The sequence below is a fragment of the Aspergillus candidus genome (genome assembly GCF_002847045.1).
Source record: "Aspergillus candidus strain CBS 102.13 unplaced genomic scaffold BDW47scaffold_8, whole genome shotgun sequence".
Taxonomy (NCBI): domain Eukaryota; kingdom Fungi; phylum Ascomycota; class Eurotiomycetes; order Eurotiales; family Aspergillaceae; genus Aspergillus; species Aspergillus candidus.
In genome coordinates, this window is record NW_020194013.1 from 138,089 (window position 1) to 162,215 (window position 24,127).

Here is a 24,127-nt window from a genome sequence, read left to right on the forward strand (position 1 = left end):
GATATTGTACTGTACCTTCAAGTCATGTAAAACAGAATCACACAATGCACAGAACCCTCTCAATCAAAAAAAAAGAATGACATGTCCACAACCTGCCCCACTACTGTTAGAAAGCTGCAGAAACAACAAACAGACCCCACATCTGCCTTAGGCAGACCTTGGCGCCACAGCAGTACCACCTCATCAGCCAATCAAACACCAATATTGCCCCGCACCAGCCACACCAGCGTTAACAGACTCAGCCACCATCATTCACCCCCTTTTCCAGGCATCCATATTCTTTCCATCTTCTACGATTTTCTCCATTCCATCATTCCATTCCATTCTTTTTCTCTCCTTGATACTATTTCTGCTCTACCAAGCTCAGTTGGGTTTAATATGTCCCGCCCCCTTTTACTGGATTTGTGTTATTTTTGGCCTACATCATATTGGTGGATCACTAAGTTGGCAGGTGTCACTAAGGAGGCGGGTGTTGATGGACAGAGTACTCCGTACACCGACTATGTACCGAGTATGCAGTAACCGCAGGTGAGGGCAGGAAGGACACGGTTGTATCGATACGTGATTTGTGGCTCAGAGACTGCGGCATTTCCGCACTGAGTGCTCCTGTCTGAGGCAAATTTAGTGCCTTGCCTATTTTGTCTTGGTTCACTCAAGCTGTCATCTGTACATCCATAACCAGTTATATCCATGATGTGCCGTACTCCGTACATTATAAGACGTGGGGAGATGACAAGAGTGCTAGCCTAGAATGACAGGATTTTCCCCGAAGATCTGTCCCGGACTGCCCCTATCCAGTGAAGGTTTGGGGTCGGGCTTGGGGCCGGGTAGCCAGAATCGTATCCGAATGGGGTCTGGAGCTGGGTCAGGATTCACGGTGATCTGCAAGAATCCAGTGATCCCAAAATACGACTGCTTCTGATTATTTGAGACCTGTAGAGATGATACATATAGTTTTATTTAGAAATAACCCTGTCTTTTCATTTCTGGGTCCATATCCCATAAACTGATGGAGCTATGAAACTTTGAAGTAGACAATTCTTCCATTACCGTTTAAACCTTAGGTAGCTGTATCTAAAGCACATCATGGTGATACGTAGTATAGACTTACTTACCTTATTTAGTAGGCTGTGAGAATCAGGAGTCAACGGCTGTACTTGATATAAGAACTTGTCACTGGGGCCTACACGCCTAAGCACAGGCTCAAACCCCTGTCTGTATATATGCAGAAGACAAGACTACCTTACAACAAAGAAGGAACTTCAGTTCTAAAGCCGGAGCGTAAGGCGGCTTCTCTCTTTTATTTTCTTTTTTCAGCTAGTTGGTCGATCTTCATCTCAGTAAATATTCGAACCCTAGCTCTAGAAGTCTGCTAAATATAAGGCCGCTGAGTAGGATTATGAAGAGGGCCAATTTTTAGCAAAGTATAGTTCTGACTATTCGTTTCTCTGACGTCTAAAGAATATCCTTCCAGTCTGTAAGAACCATGTCGATACATCAAATCGGCACTGTGCCTGATGTGCTACCAACACTTGACAAATTCTGTATAACTCCTTCTCGAGTCTCATATATCTACAACTACATAACCAGAATGGTGGAAATCAGTTCTATACTGGTATGCGGTTACTACTATACGCGACGAGGCCCTGAAATAGTCAATTATTACTGGGTGTAGTATCACTAGCCGCTGAGGAGTAAAAGAGGTCTTGTACATAGCAAACCCTATACATTGTATCATGATGACCCAGCGGAAGATTGGTCGTGTCAAGTGGGACAAACAGTGGGGACATGAATCAAGCTATATAGTCTACTGGTTAGTTCTCACGGGTCATTCATGCTGGGGGGATCAGGCAAGTCAAACCCTATACCAAACGCGGGTCGGCGTTTGACATAGCGGTCATGAGATAATATATGTATAGGAATGCTTTGGAGATGTCAAGTAAGGAGACTGGATATAGTTTACCATCTTTTTGGACAAGTAGTATAACCAGCACACCTTCAGACTACAACACTGATGTCGAAGCTACATCCATCATTATCTTTTCTCTTACACCGCTGCCAATAGATCTAGGTATAATATAGACCATATTTCTTAGCCTCCGCTCTTACAAGGGCTCGTCTCAGATGACTGACTAGATTAGATAGTGTGACAGGTATGAGAGACAGAATTAGTAGACATAGTGTCAGACAGGATCTACCATTCGAACCGCAAACAAAACCAGTCTCACATATTGAACTTTCCGCTAACGAGCATGGGGCCTGCCTTAATGTTTCTATCTATCTATCTGTGTCCCGCGTTGATCCAGGGAAAGCTAATCACGATGAATACCCACACCTGTCATAGAGGGGATGGTTTTCTCCGGGGATCTTCCGTGCAGACTTTTGAGTCATTTGGGACTAGAATATGCCAGCTTTTGTGGGTCTTTCGGCATGGGTCTATGGAGCTACGAGCACAGGATAGACACGTTCAAAGTACATCAGGGAAATGAAACAGTTGAGTGTATACAAGGGTACCTAGGATGGTATGGTACCTACCATGGAACAAATATTTATTCTCAGCCTCTTAGGATCAATTCTCGTAGTCGAAAGGTTTTTTGAAGATCGAATGAAAGTAAGATAATAAACACTAAATACTAGGTAGCCGGTCCTTGATAAGGGGTTTTTTTATCCCCGCTAGACAAAATACCAATCTACCAATGGAGTGTATCTCGTTCTTACTCCCTACAGAATGTGAGTGAGTCTTTGGTGCGAGGTATGTCCCTACCTACCTAGGAGATACCTTGCCTATGTTACTGATCATGTTGCCGTGAAATACTAGATACTGTACTATTGATGCAGAAGCAGATGGAGGATAAGGTGTGCCGCACGGGGTATCGCTATTGGTCTGTCTGTTTGTCGCTGGGTGTATACAATGTCTTGGCTAGTTCCCTACTGGGGGGGGGACTAATTGAGATCCATGAATCAAGTAAGTAGAAGAGGGGACACAATAGAGGTAATTATCATCATCGTAATATCAATAATTATTAGTCCAAGAAAAAGCCAGTTTTAGATCTCTTAGAGCTTGGCAATCTACTATCGACCATCAACATAACCACACCCACCACACACCACATCAACACACACTGTTACTCCTCGCACAACGCAATCTCCTCCACGACAAAAACATTGACGTTGATTGATACAGTCGAGACTACGATCAGCAACTAGATCGCCGTGCTCGTCTCGCTGCTATCGGGATAGAAGAAGGAAGCCAGTCTAACTAGTTAGCATCATCCAAATCTCTCAAGGGAGTAATAAACTTACGCGATAATCACATAACTGGCGACCAGCAGCGCTCCCTCGAGGTAGTTGCTGCGGCCATCCAACACAAGGAAGTTGACCACGAATGCCGTGACGAACAGACACACAGTTTCGAACAGGGTAAAGTACAATGTCATTTCCTTGTCCATGCACCATCCGAGGATGACGACCAGGGGAGTGACGAAGATAGCTGCCAGAGTTAGTATGCTTATCAGATATAACAAGGAAGGAAGGAAGGAACACACCGATCTGGATACTACTGCCAACAGACACACCAATGGACAAGTCCATCTTGTTCTTGGTGGCGACTGTGACGGCGGTTACGTGTTCCGCGGCGTTACCCACGATGGGCAGGATAATCAGCCCGATAAAAGCCTCGCTGACATTGGAGCTTTCGATCATGGCGGGAATGGCGTCTACCAGGAATTCGGCACATACGGCGACCAGGGCGGTGGAAATCAGCAACATCACTACGGCCGCCGTGCGCGACATTTCCGCTTCCGGGTGCTCCGGAGTAACAGGCGCCGACGGATCGACGGTCGACGGCATGCGGGCGGCACCGCGGGCGAACTGGACGGCGTTGCCGACCGGCGGGGGGCGGTTCATGTGGCTAGGCAGGGAGTGGGTGCGACGCAGCCCGCTGGTATTGCCGCCCTCGCCTGGAGTAACGGGGCTCGAGGCCTGGGGGTTCGAGAAGACTGTGTTGGTTAACAGCGAGGGGAAGTTGGGGCGGAAGGAGGACCACGGCTTGGGCTGGTCGGATGTGCCCTCGCCAGTAGTAGCCATGCCGTAAGGATGCGCCGGGCTGGACTGGTGGGATTTCAACGACGGCCAGGAAACGACCGGCGCGTCGGCCGCCGCTGGGGCGGGGTCCTGGTCTTCTGGGCGCCTCTTTTTCTTCTGCTCGCGACGCTTCGATTTGCGTTCGCCCTTCTTCAAGTCCTTGGCGGTGGGCAGATGGCCAAAATCTCGGGTCTGCGGCTCGTGGGATCGTGGCGCGTCGGTGTCGGCCTCGTAGCGGGCGTCATCGCCGAAGTCGACGGCTAAGGGGCCGCCGGGGATGTCCTGATGGCTGGAGCTCGAACCAACGACAGACCCTGAGGGTAGGTCGGACGTCAAGCGCTTTTGAATGGACTGGTGCGACGAGGTTCCCTTCGAGCTGGTGCTAGACTTGCGGCGCCGGCGATACTTCATGGCGCGCTTGATCCGTTTCGCCGTCGTCCACGAGGTGGTGGTATCATCAGACTCATCCGACGAACTGCTGGACGAATCCGACGAGGAGTTCATCAAATCGGCCAGCACGCCGGGGTGAGACTCTTCGTCGATGATCTGCTGGGGGATGCTGGCGTAGAGATAGGCATGCGACTTGAGCTGGAAGATAATGTACAAGATGTACACGAGAAGAAGGACGACGCTTGTGCCACGGCTGACTTGGAGGGTGAATTTGTCTGCTTTCACCTTATCCGTCCAGGATGCGTGGAAGGCCGTCTGGGGGTGGGTTAGCGTGGGCCAAGGAGAGATGATGGAGGATACTGACGGGCAATAGTAGACTCATGACACTGAGACTGAGGAGACAGGCGCTCATCTGGGTAACGGTGCTGTTGTAGATCTGTTCCCGGAAGCGGAGACCACCCAGGAGGAAGGCCATGCCAAGAATCAACAGCAGGTTGGCCAGGATGGAGCCCAAGAGCGACGCCTGAACGATACGGATTTCATTCTGTGTTTGTTAGAATGGATCTGTCTGGATGTATAGTGTGGAATATACCTTGACTAGAGCAATGCTTACGGGGGATTAGTACAACACCTGAAACCTGAGGCATCTATGACTTACATGCTACGTAGAAGTTAGTATGACGCAAAAAAAAAAAAAAAAAAAAAAAAAGGGTACATGAATCAATAAACAAAGAAGAAGGGGATCATACAAGATAATCAATTCCACGGCATTACCAAAGGTCACGTTGATGAGCGCACCGATGGTGTCTCCAAGGCGACAGGCCACACATTCGGTGGCATGGCTAAGCAAGCCAGCCAGCGGGATGATAGCCACGGCATTCAAAGCGAAAATGATGACGGGGTCCAGACCGGCTGCTGCAACGGCGATGCCCGCGGGGACAAAAATGAGCAGGACATTGACCCAGCTGTGAAAGAGGGCGGTCTTGGTATGATCCACGAAGCGGACGGAGCCATTTCTCATGCGGGTGACCAGTCCGGGTTTGGAGGAGGTTTCCATGTTTGACTGTCCATCGGGGCCCGGGGGAGCCGGGTCACCCTTGGTCTCTTGCTTCACTTCCCCATGCTGACCTGAAGGCGGTTCATCGTCGGTGGGAGGATGATCGGAGACGCCAGTCGGGAACTCGTTGGGGTTGGCGTTGGGGGTAGACGCGTGAGCTTTCGCCCACGAGTGAATCCGGTCTAGAACACGCCAAGATTAGTCACATTTCCCTAGATATCGATGAAGTGGAGTAGTTGTAGGGGATAGGATCGGGCAACTCACGCATGTATTTCAGGACAACGGCTGGTGAGAACCGGGAAGGCAAAAAAGAGGCCTTGTTTGGTGATGACTGTGATGGAAAAGGGGATGGAGAGGATAGAGAAGATGGGGAGGATGGGAAGAAATATGGGACCTTGGAAATCAGATACGATACCCGTCGACAAGCACGTCAAGCTTCGGTCAGATCAAGTTTAAAAAGCGATGTGGCCCGTTTTATGAAGAAATCCCCCTTGGCCATCAAATCACGGGCGCCGAAGCCTGAGGTGCCAAGGCATGATGATCGTCCTCCCCACCCAATCACACTCAGGCATCCAGGCGAAATCCGCAGACACCTGAGTCGCCACGCATTAGTCCGGTTAGTCCAATATCATGGAGGCTCCAGTCTTTCCCTCTGTCGACCTAGTCCGCACGGGTCGTCGAGAAAATTCCATCCTGATCTATTGCCGAGATTGAGTATACGATTCCTTCCCATCCAACAAGGACTAGGTTGTCTCCCGTTGTTGGTCGAAGAGGCTTGTTTACTCGGTTGCCTGAAACGCCCCTTGTTACAGACAAAGTTATCAATTACGGCCAGTCCAGACTTCTATGATCTCCTTGAGAAAACTGGGTCAATCTCCACCCGTCGACTTCAGGAGATACGGAGTAAGCGAAAAACAAACACCAAGAAAAAAAGTCAACATGCATAGTGACCAGGCTCCCTTTGTCCACTTTGTTCAATTCTACGACAGAATAGATCTGCCTATCGAACCTGTAAGGAGGGTCCGATCAGGAAAATACTAGGAGACCGTCTCACAATCCTTCCGGATTCCCTATAAGGCGACGGAACAGAATTGGTCGATAAGCGTGGTACTGGAATGTTGTCCATGATTGCGGACCACAATTGCCTCTGGTCCAGTCCCTACCTCTAGTCCCTCCAGAGTTAGTCCTCCGAAAACCCTGAGTCCCTGACCCGTCCACGGGCCCTCCAGAACCCACCCATCACGCAAAGGGTTAGATCGTCTTTGCCTCACAATGCAAGGCCGATCAGCACTATTATTGGCCTATTCCGTATCAGGGGTCGCTGTCCCGACCAGAATTCTTTCCGGCTGGCTGCCTGAGCCAGTCGGGTCAGTCTTTCAGGCTTCTATCTTTATCGTGGGTGTCCGTGGTAGACTGCGATGCGACCGTGGTTCACATCAATTGTTCCACCGGACAGCGATGACTGCCCCTGGCGGGGTTGCTTAGGTCTCCAAAGCGAGGAAGGTGTGACTGCGCCACAGTGGCTGATCCTATGAATCACAGCTGCGCCACTGCTGTCATCAATGGCAACGGAGGAGCTTCTCCAGAGCTGTTTGATTGGTGGAAGTTACCTTGCGTCTCTCGTGTCCAGTGCTTCTGCCTTGTTGACTCCTCGCAGCATCCTAATGATAACAAAAGGTGCTATATTTCGCTCACTATAGAATCATCGTCGTAATCCTTACCTCATATGCCAGCCACTATGCTGTGATGTCCTGGTCCCGCTGATTCGATTACAACGATACCTAACGTCGGCGCAGCACGAATGAATGCTAGCCGAATTCTCGGATGACGTCATGGTGATATATCGCTCTTGGGTAACAGCCGTCCACAACATATCTTTTCCGACAAGTATAAGAGTTACATGTCTAGGGGTCTATTCTAAGCACGCTAATGCTGTCAAATAATACAATAGTTTAGCGTCCTATAACTTCCCATAAATGCGAAAGGAAGAAGTGAGTCGCAAGATAAAGGAAAGTAAGCAATAACATAGCGAATAGCAAGACATTTCCCGCAGAACATCCTCTCCACAACTTGCGGGCATGAAACTATACCCCGACACGTAGCAGCCCCGCGAGGCATCGGAAACTTCAATACCTTGATATTATTCCTTTTGAGGCCTCGGGGAATTCGCTTCGGGGAGTTGGTTAGAAATAATGGACCACGTGTGACTGCCCACTAGACACATGGTTTTGAATATAGGAGGGATCAAGGCCGTCATTGCTCTTCATAATGACTGTCAACTTGGAACAAGCGATATAATGGCACACAACTTGTAGCCTACATACCAAGTTGGGATACTACGTCTCCACAAGCAATCCATCTACCTGGTCCATCCAACTGTGAAAGCCATACTGGGTGGAAGTTTGTCTAGTACAATGTTGGACTGAAACTTGGATTACAGCACAGCACTCCCACTTTAAATTTCAATGAGAGAATGTTCCGCGCTAGGAATATATTAAGAAGGAGAGCCATTGACTCCGCATGTGTGTTGAGCCGATGGCGGCGCTCCGAAACTCAACCCCCTCCACTACCAGTCAATAGCGATGGCCCCGAGAGCTAAACAGCAGGCTCGTTTCAGAGGAAGTAAGAATTACTACTTCTCTACTTAGTTGGGCCTGTCCTCGACAGAGGGGCCGATATTCCTTCTATTAGCGCTGCAGCCTGTTGGTACCGCATGTCTGCTACATTGGAACCCGGCCGTGGCACTTTATTGGATTTACCTGGGCAAGTACTTTATGCTAGTGGTCTCTGCATGGGAAAAAAATGTCCAGTATTGGTTGATTGAAGATGTGAGTTGTATATTCAATGGACGCTTTGGGGGCCAAAAATTGACATCCATTGACCATGCCTATTGTATTGTGATTGGCATGAAGTCGGTAAAATCCCGCAAAGTTTTTCATCGTCGTCCAAAGTATGTAATGAGTAAATACATAAACAGAAGCTCGATTCAATGTACTAAGGTATGCCTCAGCTCAATACCTATAGATGGTAGAGCATAAGACTGTATGACATTTGTAGATGGAATTGCAATTCTTGTATGAGTTAACTCCAGAATATTATGGATAGTACAAGTATAAAATTCAATCAACTAATTGTCTTCGTTGTCAAAATTACGTTAATGATAGGGATGACTGGTATGTTTGACAGAGGTATGTATAAGGTTCACCTCTCCCGCTAGCCGCTGCCGTGCTACCAGCCCGCAATCAACTGATATTCTTTCAAGAAAAGGGTGTGGCATTGTTGTAAGCCAAATGATATGTAGACAATCCGAAATGCAAGGTGGCTGGCAGGATCGAAGCAGAAGCAATTGAATCAAAAGATGGAAGGGAGAAGCGGTATTAGGATGGGTTGCCTGATCTATTAAGGTTTTTGAGAAGGGTAGACCCGTAATGGATAAATGCAACTATTAAAGTAGTGCAGGAGTATTCACATTAGATCATTGTAATGAAGAGGGCGACCATAGACCATATACAAAATTGGAAGATAGATGCAAAGAAATTAAGGGATAAAAACAAAATCGTAGGATCGAAGCGGTTCGTAATCATCATTCGATAGCTTCGATCAATCGTATACTGTACAAGAATCTACCCCAGGTCAGTCACGTCTATCATTAGAGATCCTCAGGTCGGGGAGGTACACACAATTAAACTTTTATAGTGAGAAGGGGAGATGGGAGGAGGAGGTCAATGCCAATCATGCTTGGTTAGCCGAGGGTAGAAGAAGAGGAAGAAAGCGACGACGGCGAGTAGCATGACGAGAGTAGGCAAGAACATAAAGGTAAAGAGGAAGAGACTCAACCCCAGGGCGGCGTTCTGCCCTGGGAAGAAGCGGCGGGCCATGAGGTCGAGGGAGGCGGTGATCATGGAGGATCCTTGCTCTGTGGCTTTTTCTTTCTTTGTTTATTTTGTCAGACTGTCTGTTTCTGAAAGAACATGGAAGGTGAGTGAAAAGGTATCGATTGAATATTAAATTAAGAATGGGGTAGATGTGACTGATCTCCGATGGGAGAGGACAGGGTTGATATAGGATATACGGGACGGGAGGAAAGAAGGGATATGCAGGATGCACTGCCGGTGTATGTCGGGTGTATGTATGTCTAAACTGGGACTTGATATGAATATTCTAACCAAGTGGTCCCATCATCAGAATATAAGATACTGCGTCTAGTTTAACCCATTAAGATCCCAAATCAACCGAGGAAGTACAGCGACAGGAAGATCGGTGATTGGCTGTGGATTCGGTTGGGAGCCGCTATTCCCGATCCGGAATGGAATGACGTCGCCGGCACCACCCCAGGCAGCCATATTTACAGTCTCCAGACTCTTTCAGGACGCTATTTGATGGAACTGTGGTCAGATGGATTCATTCGAAAAATAATAATAGATACATGGGAGACTGAATCCAAAGAATAATAGCCATGAAGAAAGGGAACAGAGAGAGAAAGATCTGCAGTGTTCCTGTACGGTCCATCCTTGCATGATACCTCAGTCTAGGTACTGTGCAAGTACCAATACAGATCCATTGGAATGATCCCCTTGCCCTCATTTTAAATATAGAACCCACCAGAAAGGGATGATTTCCATGGAACTTCCTAGCCAGCAAAGTAAATAGGAAATCCAAACCCCTCACTGGTAAACAACTGAAGATCCTCCCCATCCATCAACGAAATCCCCTCGCCAATCAGCTTATCCCGTCGCCTTGTAGGGCTGATCGTGCGGATCTCCAGGCTGCCTTTCGTAAGGCATTTCTCATTGTTGTTCTTTTCGTTCTCTTTCTCTTCTGTACCCCCTCTTTCTCTCTGCTTATTCTTACTTTTTGATTCAACCCAGTCCTGGTTTCCTTTTTTCCTTTTTTTTTTTCACAACCCATCCCTCGATATGCTGACTTCCTCTCCTTATCCACTATGAATCTCTTCCATTCCACCAGTTTCGCCCTCCAGAATGGCGAACTCGACAACCGGGGAGTGGACTGGGTCATTCACTACAATTTTGACGACCTCGGTATGTCCCTCCTTCATGACCGTATGCTAGACCATGGCTAATGGGACCAGACAGCGCCCAAGCCGTTGATGAATTTCGATCTTTAATCCACGACCTGGAAGCCGCTCACCTACGCACTCGAGTACGCCATGGTTATGGCTCGTCTTTACTGATTTGCGTCCGCGTGCCCCGTGATCATCTGGGGCACATGATTCATCAGTCGAGGTATACCAATATCCCCCCCATCCCCGTCTCCTCCTCCCCACATTTATGTAGGAAACAAATATCAATGATAAACAGAATAAAAGACTGGCTCTTCGGCATCGCCCACGACTTCCCCGCCGGAGACGAATACACCATCGCCGACCCCGAGACCCCTGCCGAAGCGCTCCGATCCGTCTACCACGCCGTCTCCTGGCACCACCACCTCGGCGGCGCAGGTATCATCCCCAAACACGGTCGCTGCAAGAATGTCGTTGCTGCGTTTCCCCTGCATGACCCTTCGGCCAATGCGGAGTTACTCCGCAAGTGGTCTCATGCTCTGACTCTCACGGCTGAGGATTTGGATGCTATTCGGGCTTTGTATGGGGAGAAGGTATTCCGACACTCCCATACACACACCCCGATATAAACATATTTTTTTTTATTTCACTGTCTTACAGCAGGCATCTGTAAGAATCATAGCTAATGAATGACAGGTCGCATTCTACTTCGCCTTTATCCACTGCTACTCTTGCTTTCTGATTGTCCCCGCCCTCGGCGGCATTCTCTGCTGGTGGTACCTCGGCTCCTACTCCGTCACCTTCGCCATCCTCAACTGTCTCTGGGGCCTTGTTTTCGTCGAGTACTGGAAGATCCGCGAGGCGGACCTCAGCCTGCGGTGGAACGTCAAGGGCGTCGGCGTCCTCAAGGTCAACCGCGTCGAGTACGTCTGGGACAAGGAGGTCCGCGACGCCGTCACCGGCGATATGATCAAGGTCTTTCCCGGCCACAAGCAGTTTCTGCGCCAGCTGTGGCTTATCCCGTTTGCGACCCTTGCGAGTTTGGTGCTGGGGAGCCTGATCGTTGTGTCTTTTGCGCTGGAGGTCTTTATCTCGGAGGTGTATACGGGCCCTTGGAAGGGGTATCTTGAGTTTTTGCCGACTGTGCTGTTCTCGCTTTCGCTGCCGTTCTTGTCGGGTATACTTACCCGCACGGCTACCCGGTTGACGGACTACGAAAATTACCGCACTCAGGACCAGTACGAGCTGGCTCAGACGGCCAAGACCTTCGTTATGCACTTTATCACCGCGTTCCTACCGACTATGCTAACGGCGTTTGTCTACGTTCCGTTCGGCAAGCGGATCGTGCCACTCATCGACCTGTCCTGGATGGGTGATGTGGTCTTGGACCCGGCTCGACTCCGGATCGACGCCTCCCGACTGCAGAAAGAAGTCATTTATCTCTCCGCCATGGCCCAGGTGCTCAGTTTCGGCGAGGAGGTCGTCCTGCCCTACGTGAAGCGGGTCCTCTGGCAGAAATGGCGGGACTACAGCGCGCAACGCACGGTGACGCGCCGCCACCGGTCCCTCTCCGTGCAAAGCGACCAGCTCCTGGTCGACCCGCCGGACGAGGCCGACTTCCTGGCGCGCATCCGCAACGAGAGTGAAGCGGACGACTACAGCGTGCACGACGAGACCCTGGAGATGTGCGTGCAGTTCGGCTACCTAGCGCTGTTCGGCGTCGCCTGGCCCCTCGTCCCGCTGGGCTTCCTCATCAACAACTGGCTGGAACTCCGAGGGGACTTTTTCAAACTCAGTCTCGAGTGCCGACGCCCACCGCCCATCCGCACTGACTCCATCGGCCCCTCGTTACAGGGCCTCGAGGTGCTCACCTGGATGGGCACCCTGTCCACCGCCGCCATCGTGTACCTGTACCGGGATGGCACCCCGGAAGTGCACCTGTGGTCCTTCCTGCTGACGATCCTGGCGGCGGAGTGGGCTTACCTGGCGGCCCGGTTCGCCGTGCGCACGGGGCTGGGTAAGATCGTCACGCACCCCCTGCGGCATGAGGCCGCCAAGCGCTACGCTGTTCGGAAGACCTTCCTCGGGTCGTTCGTCCGTCGCCCCGATGGATCGCCCAAGGGCAAACCCCGGGTGCGCTTCCAGGACAGCGTGAGTGTCTACACCTCAGCTACCGACCTGCCGACACAGGAAGAAAGCGTGCTTCACGACGAACAAGACGATGCGCCTGCGGAGGCGCGCTTCTGGTCGGGGCCGTCGAACGAGACGGCGGAGGCCGGCGTGCGGCTGATAAAGGCGCTGTGTACGTCAGCGGATGGGAGCAAACCCCAGAAGAAGATGGGCAAGGACGCGTAGGATGTAGGGGTGAGTGGGATGGAGTGATCAGCGGTTGGTGGAGTAGGCCCATATTTTCCTCCTGCTGCCGGTCGGCGGGACATCTGTCATTATAGTAGCGAATCTAATTGGATATTTCCATTGAATAATCTCTCATCCAAAGGATGCTGCCAATTTTTTGCCCTTTCGCGAGGAATGTGAGCGATGGCGCGGGCGAGATGCCAGATTTGGAGCGTTGCATTGTCCGTGTCTGGGCGTCGATTCAGGGATGGAATGTGTAGCAGGATATCCCGCCCCCGTCGCACCATCAACAAGTCTTTGTTCTGGGGAATGAAGCCAAAGCCCCTTGCAAACAGCTCATCTCATCCAAACCACTTCCCACACGCTTGGGTGCACATTCGTATCTCTCCCCATAACCGCACACTACCCTGCAGATACCCAGCCGGACGGGCAGGTCATAGCGGACTGCATGCCCCAGATGTCATGGTACACTGTCACCAACAGGAGTGACCGCGACTCGGGGAGTATAAATAGGAATTATCCTTCTCTCACCTATTCATCAATTCACTCACATCTCTTCGTGACAACCTACTCCCACATGCTCAAGAGACAAAGGAAAAGAAAGGAAGGCACCACAGCCTCGCGCTATAAAACTCTACCTGTTGGTCGCAATGACTGCCGCGTCATCAACTGTATGTGACGTCTCCCTCTTACTAGGATGGTTACACTAGGTTATAATTAGTAGATCGTCGAATGTGAGCTGTCTAAGACAAAAACAAAAACAATCAATCATAACCTCTTTGCTCAGGAACTCGGGATGTGTCCGACGCTGTCTCTTAGGTATTCGGTGGAGTGGGTCAGGCTAAGATACCTGAAGACAATGGAGGACAGTCATGTAGAATGAGTGATCAAGTCGATCAGCCCTATAGGGCGCGCCCAGACGGCCGGAACCGATCCGAAGAGGGTCTTGGCAGGTGCATCGTCAGGTGACATACATTCCATCCATCATTCCTTCCTTTCTCTCTCTCTCTCTCTCTCTCTCTTCATTCCCTTTCTCCCTTTCTTCTCTTCCCTCTCCCCCCTCTTCTCCACATCTCTGTCCCGTACAACGGTTTCTCCATGCCCCCCCATCGCCAATGCCACCCCCCCAGGGCACTCAATCTCACGACAAGCTCATCCTACCTTCCATCCCCAACGAAGTCCCCAACCATGGCTTCCCAAATGCTAGGAACAACACCTCCACTGTCCTATTCGCTCGACACCACCGCTCGCGTTCTCTCTATCTCGCCTCGCCACGCTGGTACCGCAATAGCCTCCTCGCGAGCGCAGGATACCTGGAGTTTGCAAACGCAGGTGACTTCGCCGCAAACGTCTGGAATGAGGTCCCTGTGCCACGCCATGCTGTCATCCTGATGGCCATTGGTGGTCCGTTGGCTCTTCTCATGAGTTTAGTCGCCGCCCGTGATGCCCTGCTGAGCTGGCGCAACGTGCGGTTGCTCCGCGGGGAGAGGCGCGAGCTCCTTGCTTTGAAGGACGAGCTGCTGCTACGTCGACCCACCGCGAGTGGGAACGGAACAGATGCCGCCATGATTCCGTTGATCGAGGGTAGACTTCGGGTTGGAGTTCGCGAACTCGGGACGGAGATCGTTGACCGCATCGCCATGGATGTCTTGCTGGGGACTGGTGCCCTTCTGGTTGGGATTGGGACCTTGATGGCCATTGCGGGCAGTCACCCGCCGGTCTACCGCGCGAGTAACCTTTTGTCGGGGTTCGTTGGGAACTCCTTTGCCGCTGCTTTCGGTGTCATTAACGCTGTCTGGTCGTGGTATCTGGTCTGTCGGTTTCGCCGGCACGACCGCGCTTGCATGTCGCAGGACCAAACGGGGGGAGGGGAAGAAGCAGGTACAGCCGTGGCGGCATTTAAAGGGAAACTCCACCCCCGATTCTTGCGCTTGCAGGTCCACGCTGTGGTTTCTGGTATCACCGGGCTGGTCGCCGGTGCTGCGTCTATGGTCACGGCACGCATGTGGTGGGGGTATGTCCTGCTGATCCCGTGCATGGGGCTGCAAGTCGCGTGTAACCGAGTGTGGCGGCGGTATCTAGGGTACGACAGGCCAGTGGTTTCTACCCAGCCGAGCGCTGTCTCTTCCGCGGCCCCGTTGGGTAATGAGAGTCCACCACGGGAGCCGGAGAAGACGTCCCTTCCCGCGCAGCAATATACAGCTTCTATCACCAGCAGCAGCGATTCTATACTTCCGGCCCCTCTTTCGGCCCCTCTGACTCGACCAGTCGGTTGCAGTAATCCAGTCAACCATGCTCATAAAGAGGGAAAGCAGGAGCAAATCCACGTGGAACAAATCCTGCTCACCTCCTTGGCAGAGACAAGTGCCGCCCGCGCCGCCCTCGACCCCATCCCCTCGACTCTCGGCGCTCTCGACCGCTCCTCCCTGGAGGGTGTGTTATCCTTCGTGGAGACACACGCGCTCTTTGACTCGCTGTGCGACTGGCTCGTGCAAGACGGCCGCGTCCCAGGCGGATTGCACCATGCGATCTTCTCCTCTCTCCGCGATGGTGATACCCTCGTGCCGTCGGGCCTGGCGGCCAGAGTCTCCACTACCGACCACAACCGATTGAAAGAGCTCTGTTTGACATTCCTCGGCGACGGGGGTCGACATGTACTCGTCTGTCGCGAGAGATACCTCGTAGAGCTTGTAGGGTGTACTCTTGCCGATATTCCCAGTACCACCTAGCTCTTCTCTCTTTCTCCCCTTTTCTTCCCTATCCCTTTTTTTCTCTTCTCCTTTTGAGCGGGGCAGTGCAGTAGACCTGTATCCATACAGTGTGCAGGCACACCAGAAAACGAAAAAGTTGTTGATCAGTTAATGTATGTGTTTTGGGTGTTTGATTGGTTGACAGGCTGATGGGTAGCTTTTTCTATTGGTACCTAAATTTAAACGAAGGGTGACGATAGAGTTCCCGTCGTGCAATCCATGGAACGGCGCGAGGGATCTAGGTTTATAATAACTTAATGAAGAGCCAATCGCAATGCGGGAGTCTGTTCCGACCTATGCATGCAATCCAAATAGACACATTAAATTCTAGCTGCTATGTTTTTATTATGCAAGAACTGCCACTGCCATTGCCATTGCCAATGCCGTCTTCTCCACTGATAGAAGTTTAAAACCTCCCCGATGCAAATGATGTAGGAGAAGGAAAATGAGAATGAGAATGGGAAAGAAAAGGACGAGAAGAAGAAAGCTAAAAACTGAACAAGCCGCTCCGTCTCTTCCCCAACGGATAAACCACCAAAGCGGCAATGAACAGTCCCACGGTAATACCGATAGCCACCTGGACCATACCATAGCCGAGATCAACGGACCGCTGATCCTGAGACATGTTGATGCCCGTGCCGCCCTGATTCCCAGAGCTGGAGACGTTGCCGCGGATCTCGTTGGCGGAGTTGATCCCGCTGATGAGGGAGCCCGAGGCGGCGAGGCCGGAGGGCACGAGGACGAAGATGCCCGGGAGGATGGCGGTTGCGGCGTGGCCGTGCCAGAGGCGGCTGTAGAGGTTGCCGATTGTGCCGAGGGTGAAGGCGCCGACGGTGTTGGCGACTTGGTTGGCGGTGCCGATGCGCTTGGTCACGAAGTAGTTGGCGACGTAGCCTGCTTCGGCGATGGTGACCATGATGGGGGCTTGGCGCCACTTGCCTTGGTTGACGACTAGGAGGCAGGCGGCGAAGGCGGCGACGAAGGGGAAGCGTTGCGCGTATTCGCCGGACCAGGCGGCGTTGGTGTTGGGGCAGGTGAGCTGGGAGGTGGCGCGTCGGTCGATGAGGCCGTAGATGGTTGTGCCGACTGTGATGCCGTAGCCGAGGAAGAGGGAGTAGATGATGGCGTAGACCATGCGGATGGATCCCGCGACGATCTGGTGGGACTGGAGCTCGAGACTGCTGCAGAGGACGGTGTACCCTGGGAGGATGAGCGCGATGCTGGACTGCGCGATCGCGCTGAAGCAGAAGAGGTAGTCGCGGTCGCCGGAGGGGTACGTGCGTAACGGGATGCTGCCGAGGGCGCGCGCGATGAAGGAGGTCAGCACGGCGGCCGTGACCTCGAAGACATTGGAGTAGAGCACGCTGCGGGGCGCGAGGACATGTTGCAGGATGCCCAGCAGGGCGCCGTTGCAGAAAATGATGGGCATGTCGATGGGACGGGCGTCGAAGGCAAACGGCCCGACCATGGCTGTGGCTAGGCCGTACACTAGCACGATGATCCACTTGTTGAACCGGGGCCGACTTGCCATGATCTCGTCCAGCTCTTGTGTGGCCTCCTCGATCCCGATCACATCGTGCACCACGTTCTTGTACACGTTGTGGGTGTCAGCTAACCGGCCTAGGTCGACGCCCTGCGCAACGCGCACCAGCTTGACCTCCGCCGTGCGCGTGGTCGCGTCGTCGAAGGAGACTATCATGCACCCCGGCACGTACAGATACTGGCTGTCGACGCCGAGCACCTTGGCGGTCATGTGCATGTACTCTTCCAGCCGATGGGTAGGCGCCCCAAATTTCATCAGCGCGCGGCACAGGTGCATGATGTACCGCTGCCGCGCGATGATCTCGGCGATCTGCAGCGTCACCCGGATCTCATCCTCCAGCCGCAGATCGGGCTTCCGGCCCTGCTGGTTGCGGCGTTTGGAGGCCGCCGAGAGGGCCGCGCCCGAGGCTGGGCTGCTCAAGGCGCCGCTGCCCCCAACGCCCACCAACGTGGACGTCGACGTGTTCGGTGGTTTCTTGTACCACCGACGCTTCTCGCGCCGCGGGGTCATGGTTTCCGGAGTGAATCCAGGCGTCAGGGTACCGAGGTCCTGCGACGCCCGCGGGGTTCGCGGGGTTCGCGGCGACGCGGGCTCGGACTCGGGTGAGGCCGCGTTCTGATTCCGGAGCACCCGCGGCAGGGTCGGTTCCTCGAGGCGGCTGTTCAGCCGAATGAGCTGCGTCAGGATGCTCCCGTCCCCACCCTGGGACGGCCTCTGGAACGGCGAGGGTGATGGGCTGTCGCCATCCCGGCGATGGCCGGCCCCCGGGGGCATCGGACGGGACGCTCGCCGGTTGCGGTAGGCACGAATCTCATCCGCCTGCGAATCGTGGGTCATCTCGCGAACGAGCCGATGCGCCTCGGAATTGGAGCGGGCGCGTGGGCCCTCGTCGTCGCCCCGAATAGTCGCCCCGGACAGCCGCCGGTCATAGCTCCCGAAGCGATTGCGCTCTCGTCGATGGCGCGCCTCCTCCTCGGGTTCTTCCCAGTCGGTCAGCGGTCGCCCCATGCGCGTCGCTAGCGACCGCGTCCGCTGCACCACGCCCCGTCCCATGTCCCCGATGCGTTGCGCCACCGATTCTCGCCGCTGCGGCAGGTCCTTCTCCGACGATTCCGGGGTCACCACTTCGGACGCCCGCTGCTCACTCCAGTATGCACCCGATGGTCTCCGCGTTCGGCCCCCTGCTTCGGTGACGTCCACTGAAGACGAGCGGTCTCGCGGCGAGTAGCCCTCATCCCGCGCAGCGTCCATATCTTCGTCCGTCGTGACCTCGCCGTATTCGTACCTCTGGTCGGAACCCCAACGGACACGGTGGCGCTCGCGGCTGGGGCTGCGACGCTGCGAGGGACGGTAGGCCTCATGGTTCCGGTCGACTTCCGCATCTCGCACGCTATGGTAGCTGATGAGGGAGGCCGGGCTGTCGCTTCGGAAGGGTGACGGTGACATGAGCGCCTGTTTCGCTCTGACACTAGGTTACGTTCATCGAGGATAGGAAGGAGGGAAGGAACTCGAAGATGGAAATGTCCATCAGGTATCACATCGCATCCGGTGTGAAGTTGACCAAAAACCGGCTAGGGAGGAGCGGAATAGTAGAGCGAGAGCCGAACTAGGATAGAGCGCCGGGGAAGAAAAGTTTAAGTCGGGCTGAATCAAGACAATAGTCTTTGCATTTATCCATCCGTCCACGAGAAATCCACAGGTGGGAGACGAAGGGAAGTCACCCCACCAAACCACGAGACGGTGGTTGGGTGTCTTGTTGAACCGATAGTATCATGGAGGCGTCTGGACCGTGGTCAGGGGGGAATGGAAGGAAAACAGCATGCTGTCGAAGACGTCACAAGCGGAGATATCATGGTTGTAACCCTCTAGACGGGGTCGATGACGTGCGGTTCCAGGACTCTGGGGATTTCCAAGATGTCGGTACTAGCCATGTTGGGGATGGTTCCATTATGTGGAGGGGTATCACAATTGATGAAGCGAGAAGTAGAGAAGAAGTAGAAAAGAAGTAGAGAAGACGTAGCGAAAGAAGTATAGAAGTGAAGTGAAGATGGAGAAAGAATGACGCAAGATCCACCGTGGTCAGGTGACGCGATCTGGTCCGGCCAGGTCAGGTGACCCACCACCGTCTTGGATCCATTGTTTGTTTCCTCCAAGCATCAGATATCTGGACAGCAGACCATCACCAGATGAACCCTTCATCATGCATGATGGTATACTGGTCAATTGACAATCGATCAGAGCCGAGAGCAGACCTCGTCCCGAGTGGTTTATTATTAGAATAAGCAGCGGGGATGCCAAGCCCAGCAACCGTGGCCTGACTGATGCTGTTCACAATCAATCGGGGATAAGTATACAGCCTCGATCCCAATGCTATATGCATGCGTATGTATGTGTGGATATAATGAACTAACTACGCCGGAGGATTTCTGAGTGGACAGGCCTTGGCCGCCTCGCACGCTTCATAAACATTCCCCTCCTGAATCAGCCCCATGAACTGCGACACATCGTTCCGGAACACCCGGCGCAGCTTCGAGCAGGCCCCACTGAGGAACACCACCCCGCGACACGACTTGTCCAGTGCGTAGCGGAAGAACTGTGTATTGTCCTTGTTCTCGGGTGTATGGTGGAACTTCGTCTCGATCTGACGTGAGTAGCGGAGGCAGTCGGCGCAGGACACCTCGCGGGTAGAATGAGGGGCGAACTTGCGGTAGAGTAGAGCCCCTGGAAATCTGTCAGCTCCCCGATCAGTTGGCCGGTGGGACCGAAGGGACATGCATACCGGTGAGGACGAGGAGGATGAGAGGGAGAACGAGAAACAGTCGTCGGGGGCGCATGATTATTTTTGGAATATTCGGGTGTTTGCAGGACAGCGCTGGCTGGTCAGGATTGGCTGGTCAGAATCGGGTTGATTGAACAGGGTGAGCTGGTTGGGGATGGGATGCGTCATCGCCAGGTCACCTACTCTGGTCTGTGTCCTCCGGAGTAATATGCCTGCATGGATATTGGCAATGGTCGCACGGTGTCACTTGTGATTGCGTAGTCAGGCGTTCAATTTCCGACCCAGTGGACGTGGTGGAGATGGATCCGACGGATGCCAAAAATAGGAAAACCGACAAGAATAACGAAGGAAGAGACGGGATCATCCAACGGTATAAGACAGATTCGAACCAGGCAACAGGATCAGCGAGTGGAAATAACCAATGCCCTGATGAAGGTATCCACGGACCGGGGCGGAGTTATCTTCGCGTCTTTCGGGTCCAGCACCGCCTCAGCCTGAACACTGCCCAGTGCCCTGAGTGGCAAAGGTGGGTCTGTCTGCAGCGATGGGGTGCGATAGGTCAGTCTCATAACAATTAATTGACCAGGAGACCCACTAGCGTTGATCGCAATAGGGGTATATATATCCCATCATCTCTCTCCCCACACAGTTAACAGAACTAGTACTCTCACGAACTTCCTTCTTCAACGCTTCTCACGACTACACGACTACTACCATCTACTACTCTGACTCTTACCACTTTTATCCATCAATTCAACCAAAACAACCAACAAAATGTATCTCAAATCCCTCCTCCTGACCACCCTCCTCACCACCTCCGTCTCGGCCTCCGCCTTCGCCAGCCCCGACGAAATCGCCGACATCATCTCCGGCGCGGGTGACGCTGCCAATACCGCCGTTGCCGGCGGCGAGTCAGTCGCCAACAACGTCCACGAGGCTGCCACGAGCATCGCCTCGGAGGGCGCCGACGCCGCCTCCACTCTGACCTCCAAGGGTGCCGACGCCGTCGCCTCCGCCACCGCCAAGGGCGAATCGATCGCATCCGACGCCTCCTCCAAGGGCGAGTCCTTCGCCTCGGACGCCTCCTCCAAGGGCGACTCTATCGCGTCCGACGCTTCCTCCGTCGGGTCCGAAGCTTCCTCCCGCATCCACGAAGTGACCACCACCGACAGCGACGGCAAGCCGACCACCTCCACGAGCGTGGGCCCCAAGGAGACCGGCGCCGAAGCCACCGAGTCGGCCTCGCCGTCCAACTCTGACTCCGCGGGATCGACTCCCTCCGGCAGCGAGGCCGCCGGTAATGCCCAGGCCACGGTCGGCTTGGGCGTCGCTGGTGTGGCCGGCCTGCTGGGTGTGATGGCCGTGCTGTAAATTCCTTGAGCTCGCTTTGTGATTGCTGTGTTTCTGACAGTTGAATTGGGGATGAGATTGGACATATACCCCGCGTAGACCCGAAGAGATGGTCTAACTGCGTTTTTCTGGTATCGTTTGTACACATAGAGTACTCTATTATCTACATATTATTTCTACATGTTTACTACCTACGCTATTGAATCTACGTAATCAGGGACAATGTTTATAAGTTTGAGTTGATGTTCGGGTATCGTATTCAGGCGCAGGAAGATTTCTCCTGCGCGGATACGACCACGCGCTGGTCGACCGTCATTTGTGGCCCACGGTACCACTTCCGCGCCGACACGAAGTAGTACGTCATGCAGGCGATCCAAACGAACCCGTTGATGACGATCGTGTAGTTCATATCGGCGGCTGCATTGAATTGATAATATCAGTAAACAGTCAACAAAGTAAAGACGCATGTAATGTGTGAAAAGGGAGAAACGTACGACCCGGATTCGGTCCCGTAGTAGGAAACATCGACAGCAACAATCCAAACGCCAACCACGCGACCGCGACGACAGCGATCGGCCGACTCAATCTCCCAGTGGAGAACTCGCCGGGTTGGAACCGCCGGTTCCACACCAGTCGACACAAAATGGGCGTTCCCCACGCGACGTAGTTGCTCGCGACGAAGAGCGAGAACAGCGCCTGCGCCGCGACGGAGTTAATCAGACAGAGCAGGCCGAAGACGATGCAGACAGCGACGAGGCCGACGATGGCGCGCACAGGCTGGAAGCGCACGCGCCGACTGACATGCCGGAAGTAGCCCGAGAAGGGAAGCGCGCCGTCGCGGGCAAAGGCCCAAGCCTGGCGCGACATGGCCGTGATGAGGGAGAGGCCGATGAGGAACTGGATGACGATGAGGACGGCCATGAAGCCCAGCGCGCCGCGGCGGCCGAGCGCGTCGAAGTAGATCTGCGCCATGGGCTGTCCGAAGGGGGTGGCTGCTGTTGCGGCGACGTCGGGGCTCATCGTTGCGGCGAGGACGGAGAGCACGACGAAGCCGAGGACGCAGGCGCAGCCGGCGGACCAGATGATGCCGAGCGGGACGGCTTTAGCTGCGTGGAGGGCTTCCTCGCTCATGTGGACGCACGAGTCGAAGAACCCGATGGACCAGATTGGGGCTAGGAAGGAGAGGATGAAGGACCAGCCTTGCGGCCAGGTGGTTAGGTTCTCGAGGTGTCCGAAGACCCAGGAGCCCGGGTTGAGGGGCTCGCCGCGGGCGAGCTTGCCTGTGGGGAGGGCGATGACTGTGGCGATGATGACGGCGATGTTGAAGAAGATGCAGAAGGTTTGGATGCGGTTCATGATGCGTCCGGCGAAGATGCCGCATAGTGCGTGGAGGAGGATGAAGAATACGTATACGCCGTAGATGACGCCGTTGGAAGCGCTCCAGGTGCCGTCGCGCGATATCGAGACACAGGCTAGCACCATCAACGAGAGCGTGTAGTCCACGCTGCACATGCCGCCGATGAGCCCCAGGGTGTTGCTGTACCCGACTAGGAACGAGAGGGCGTTCTTGTAGCGGTCGCCGGCGAAGTGGTGCGTCCACCAATAGAGACCGCCTGCGGTAGGCATCGCCGATGCCATGTCGGCCATGGCGAGACCGACGAAGAAGATCAAGATGCTCGCGGTGAACCAGCCCTGTTCAATGGTCAGATTCAAGCCTCCCGATATCATACGGCTCCTGCAACTCATTCATACCCAAACCATTCCGGCCGGTCCGGCCGGCAGTGAGAAGGCGATGGTGGAGGCGATTGAGGGAACTAGCCCCATGATGCTAAAGGCGACGGCGAAGATCTGTACTGTCGAGTACTGGCGCTTGAGTTCCTGCTTGTAGCCCATGGTTGCTACATCACATCATGAGTTTCCTCTACCCTCTATACTGCGACCGACACTGAAAGGGGAGGGGACCAGTCCACAATACCTAAGAGTTGCATATCCCCCGCATCTGCCAGCCCAACGTCGTCGGTCGAAGCCTCGTCGGCCCCGATCGAACCGATATCATTTTTATCCATGATATGGATGGGATTTTGGGAAGAAATGAGACGGTCAAGTGGCAGGCGAAAACGTCATGACGGTTCGCCATTTCCCATGAGGAGGAGTAAGGAGGGCAAGTTGAAACTCGTGCGATCAGACCGAGCGGGTTGAGCAAGGGGCCTGTGGAGCATAGAGTTCAATTCATCGACCACAATGATATTATTGGCGCCGATCATCCTCTTGCTTTCCCCAATAACGTGGCCCAACCCAGGAGAGATTGTCTCCTTTAGTATGGAAAGCCAATTAGAGGATCTTATTAACTCCACTGTGGCGATCACTCTTGAGGAACGAGTGGATGACGGAGCTAGGGATCGCAATCGAACTTCGTTGTACATCCTGTGTCGGAGGTAGACTGTCTGTCTGATGGTTCCCTTTCTGTGGGCAAAGTATGACTGGGGACAGACTGCAGGAGAGTCAAGGTCTACGCGGGAGTCGACCGCGAAGGGCCGACCTGATGCTGAAAATCCAATCGAACTCCCGTGCGTTTTTGAGAGTTCAATTTCATTGCCTTGCCTACGTCGTAGCCTAGGCATGAATATGTCATGGCATTCGACACTATTTCCCCCCTCTGTTCGCTCAATCTGCTCACTGCACCATTATAAGGACACAATAGAGAAGGACACATTTTCAAGTCATAATCACATCATGTCGGGTCAGTCCGAATCCTGTGGAGAGTGGAGGCGCGGCAGACGAACTTGGGGCCACCTCGCGA

At 53.5% G+C, this 24,127-nt stretch overlaps 9 protein-coding genes across 9 annotated transcripts; 5 read left to right on the forward strand and 4 right to left on the reverse strand.

Moving 5' to 3' along the window:
• Window positions 1–2,987: 2,987 nt before the first annotated feature.
• On the reverse strand, window positions 2,988–6,201 carry BDW47DRAFT_101124 (putative membrane bound cation transporter). Its single transcript, XM_024811598.1, has 8 exons — window positions 5,795–6,201; window positions 5,223–5,712; window positions 5,189–5,191; window positions 5,066–5,081; window positions 4,838–5,017; window positions 3,546–4,788; window positions 3,304–3,490; window positions 2,988–3,255 (listed from the first exon to the last, which is right to left on the reverse strand). The coding sequence occupies exons 1-8, from the start codon at window positions 5,796–5,798 to the stop codon at window positions 3,204–3,206; spliced, it is 2,175 nt and encodes a 724-aa protein (XP_024674457.1). The 5' UTR covers window positions 5,799–6,201; the 3' UTR covers window positions 2,988–3,203.
• A 370-nt stretch (window positions 6,202–6,571) lies between these two features.
• On the forward strand, window positions 6,572–7,084 carry BDW47DRAFT_101125 (uncharacterized protein). Its single transcript, XM_024811599.1, has one exon. It carries the CDS (start codon window positions 6,803–6,805, stop codon window positions 7,013–7,015), a length of 213 nt encoding a protein of 70 aa, XP_024674458.1. The 5' UTR covers window positions 6,572–6,802; the 3' UTR covers window positions 7,016–7,084.
• Window positions 7,085–8,650: 1,566 nt separating this feature from the next.
• On the forward strand, window positions 8,651–9,653 carry BDW47DRAFT_101126 (uncharacterized protein). The gene is made up of 2 exons (XM_024811600.1): window positions 8,651–9,153; window positions 9,211–9,653. The coding sequence occupies exon 2, from the start codon at window positions 9,320–9,322 to the stop codon at window positions 9,536–9,538; it is 219 nt and encodes a 72-aa protein (XP_024674459.1). The 5' UTR covers window positions 8,651–9,153; window positions 9,211–9,319; the 3' UTR covers window positions 9,539–9,653.
• An 819-nt stretch (window positions 9,654–10,472) lies between these two features.
• Window positions 10,473–12,905, forward strand: BDW47DRAFT_115858 (anoctamin family protein; the record flags this gene model as incomplete). The annotated part of the gene is made up of 4 exons (XM_024814844.1): window positions 10,473–10,569; window positions 10,620–10,773; window positions 10,849–11,143; window positions 11,247–12,905. The coding sequence occupies 4 exons, from the start codon at window positions 10,473–10,475 to the stop codon at window positions 12,903–12,905; spliced, it is 2,205 nt and encodes a 734-aa protein (XP_024674460.1).
• A 1,046-nt stretch (window positions 12,906–13,951) lies between these two features.
• BDW47DRAFT_101128 (uncharacterized protein) lies at window positions 13,952–15,818 on the forward strand. Its single transcript, XM_024811601.1, has one exon. The coding sequence runs from the start codon at window positions 14,021–14,023 to the stop codon at window positions 15,632–15,634; it is 1,614 nt and encodes a 537-aa protein (XP_024674461.1). The 5' UTR covers window positions 13,952–14,020; the 3' UTR covers window positions 15,635–15,818.
• A 324-nt stretch (window positions 15,819–16,142) lies between these two features.
• BDW47DRAFT_115860 (DUF1212-domain-containing protein) lies at window positions 16,143–17,972 on the reverse strand (the record flags this gene model as incomplete). The annotated part of the gene is made up of 1 exon (XM_024814845.1): window positions 16,143–17,972. One exon carries the CDS (start codon window positions 17,970–17,972, stop codon window positions 16,143–16,145), a length of 1,830 nt encoding a protein of 609 aa, XP_024674462.1.
• Window positions 17,973–19,319: 1,347 nt separating this feature from the next.
• On the reverse strand, window positions 19,320–20,592 carry BDW47DRAFT_87813 (uncharacterized protein). Its single transcript, XM_024820103.1, has 3 exons — window positions 20,161–20,592; window positions 19,978–20,070; window positions 19,320–19,919 (listed from the first exon to the last, which is right to left on the reverse strand). The coding sequence occupies exons 1-3, from the start codon at window positions 20,339–20,341 to the stop codon at window positions 19,609–19,611; spliced, it is 585 nt and encodes a 194-aa protein (XP_024674463.1). The 5' UTR covers window positions 20,342–20,592; the 3' UTR covers window positions 19,320–19,608.
• Window positions 20,593–20,751: 159 nt separating this feature from the next.
• Window positions 20,752–21,348, forward strand: BDW47DRAFT_123472 (putative GPI anchored protein; the record flags this gene model as incomplete). Its single annotated transcript, XM_024816058.1, has 1 exon — window positions 20,752–21,348. The coding sequence occupies one exon, from the start codon at window positions 20,752–20,754 to the stop codon at window positions 21,346–21,348; it is 597 nt and encodes a 198-aa protein (XP_024674464.1).
• A 238-nt stretch (window positions 21,349–21,586) lies between these two features.
• BDW47DRAFT_123473 (putative GABA permease (Uga4)) lies at window positions 21,587–23,220 on the reverse strand (the record flags this gene model as incomplete). The annotated part of the gene is made up of 3 exons (XM_024816059.1): window positions 21,587–21,744; window positions 21,822–23,019; window positions 23,080–23,220. 3 exons carry the CDS (start codon window positions 23,218–23,220, stop codon window positions 21,587–21,589), a joined length of 1,497 nt encoding a protein of 498 aa, XP_024674465.1.
• Between the last annotated feature and the right edge of the window lie 907 nt (window positions 23,221–24,127).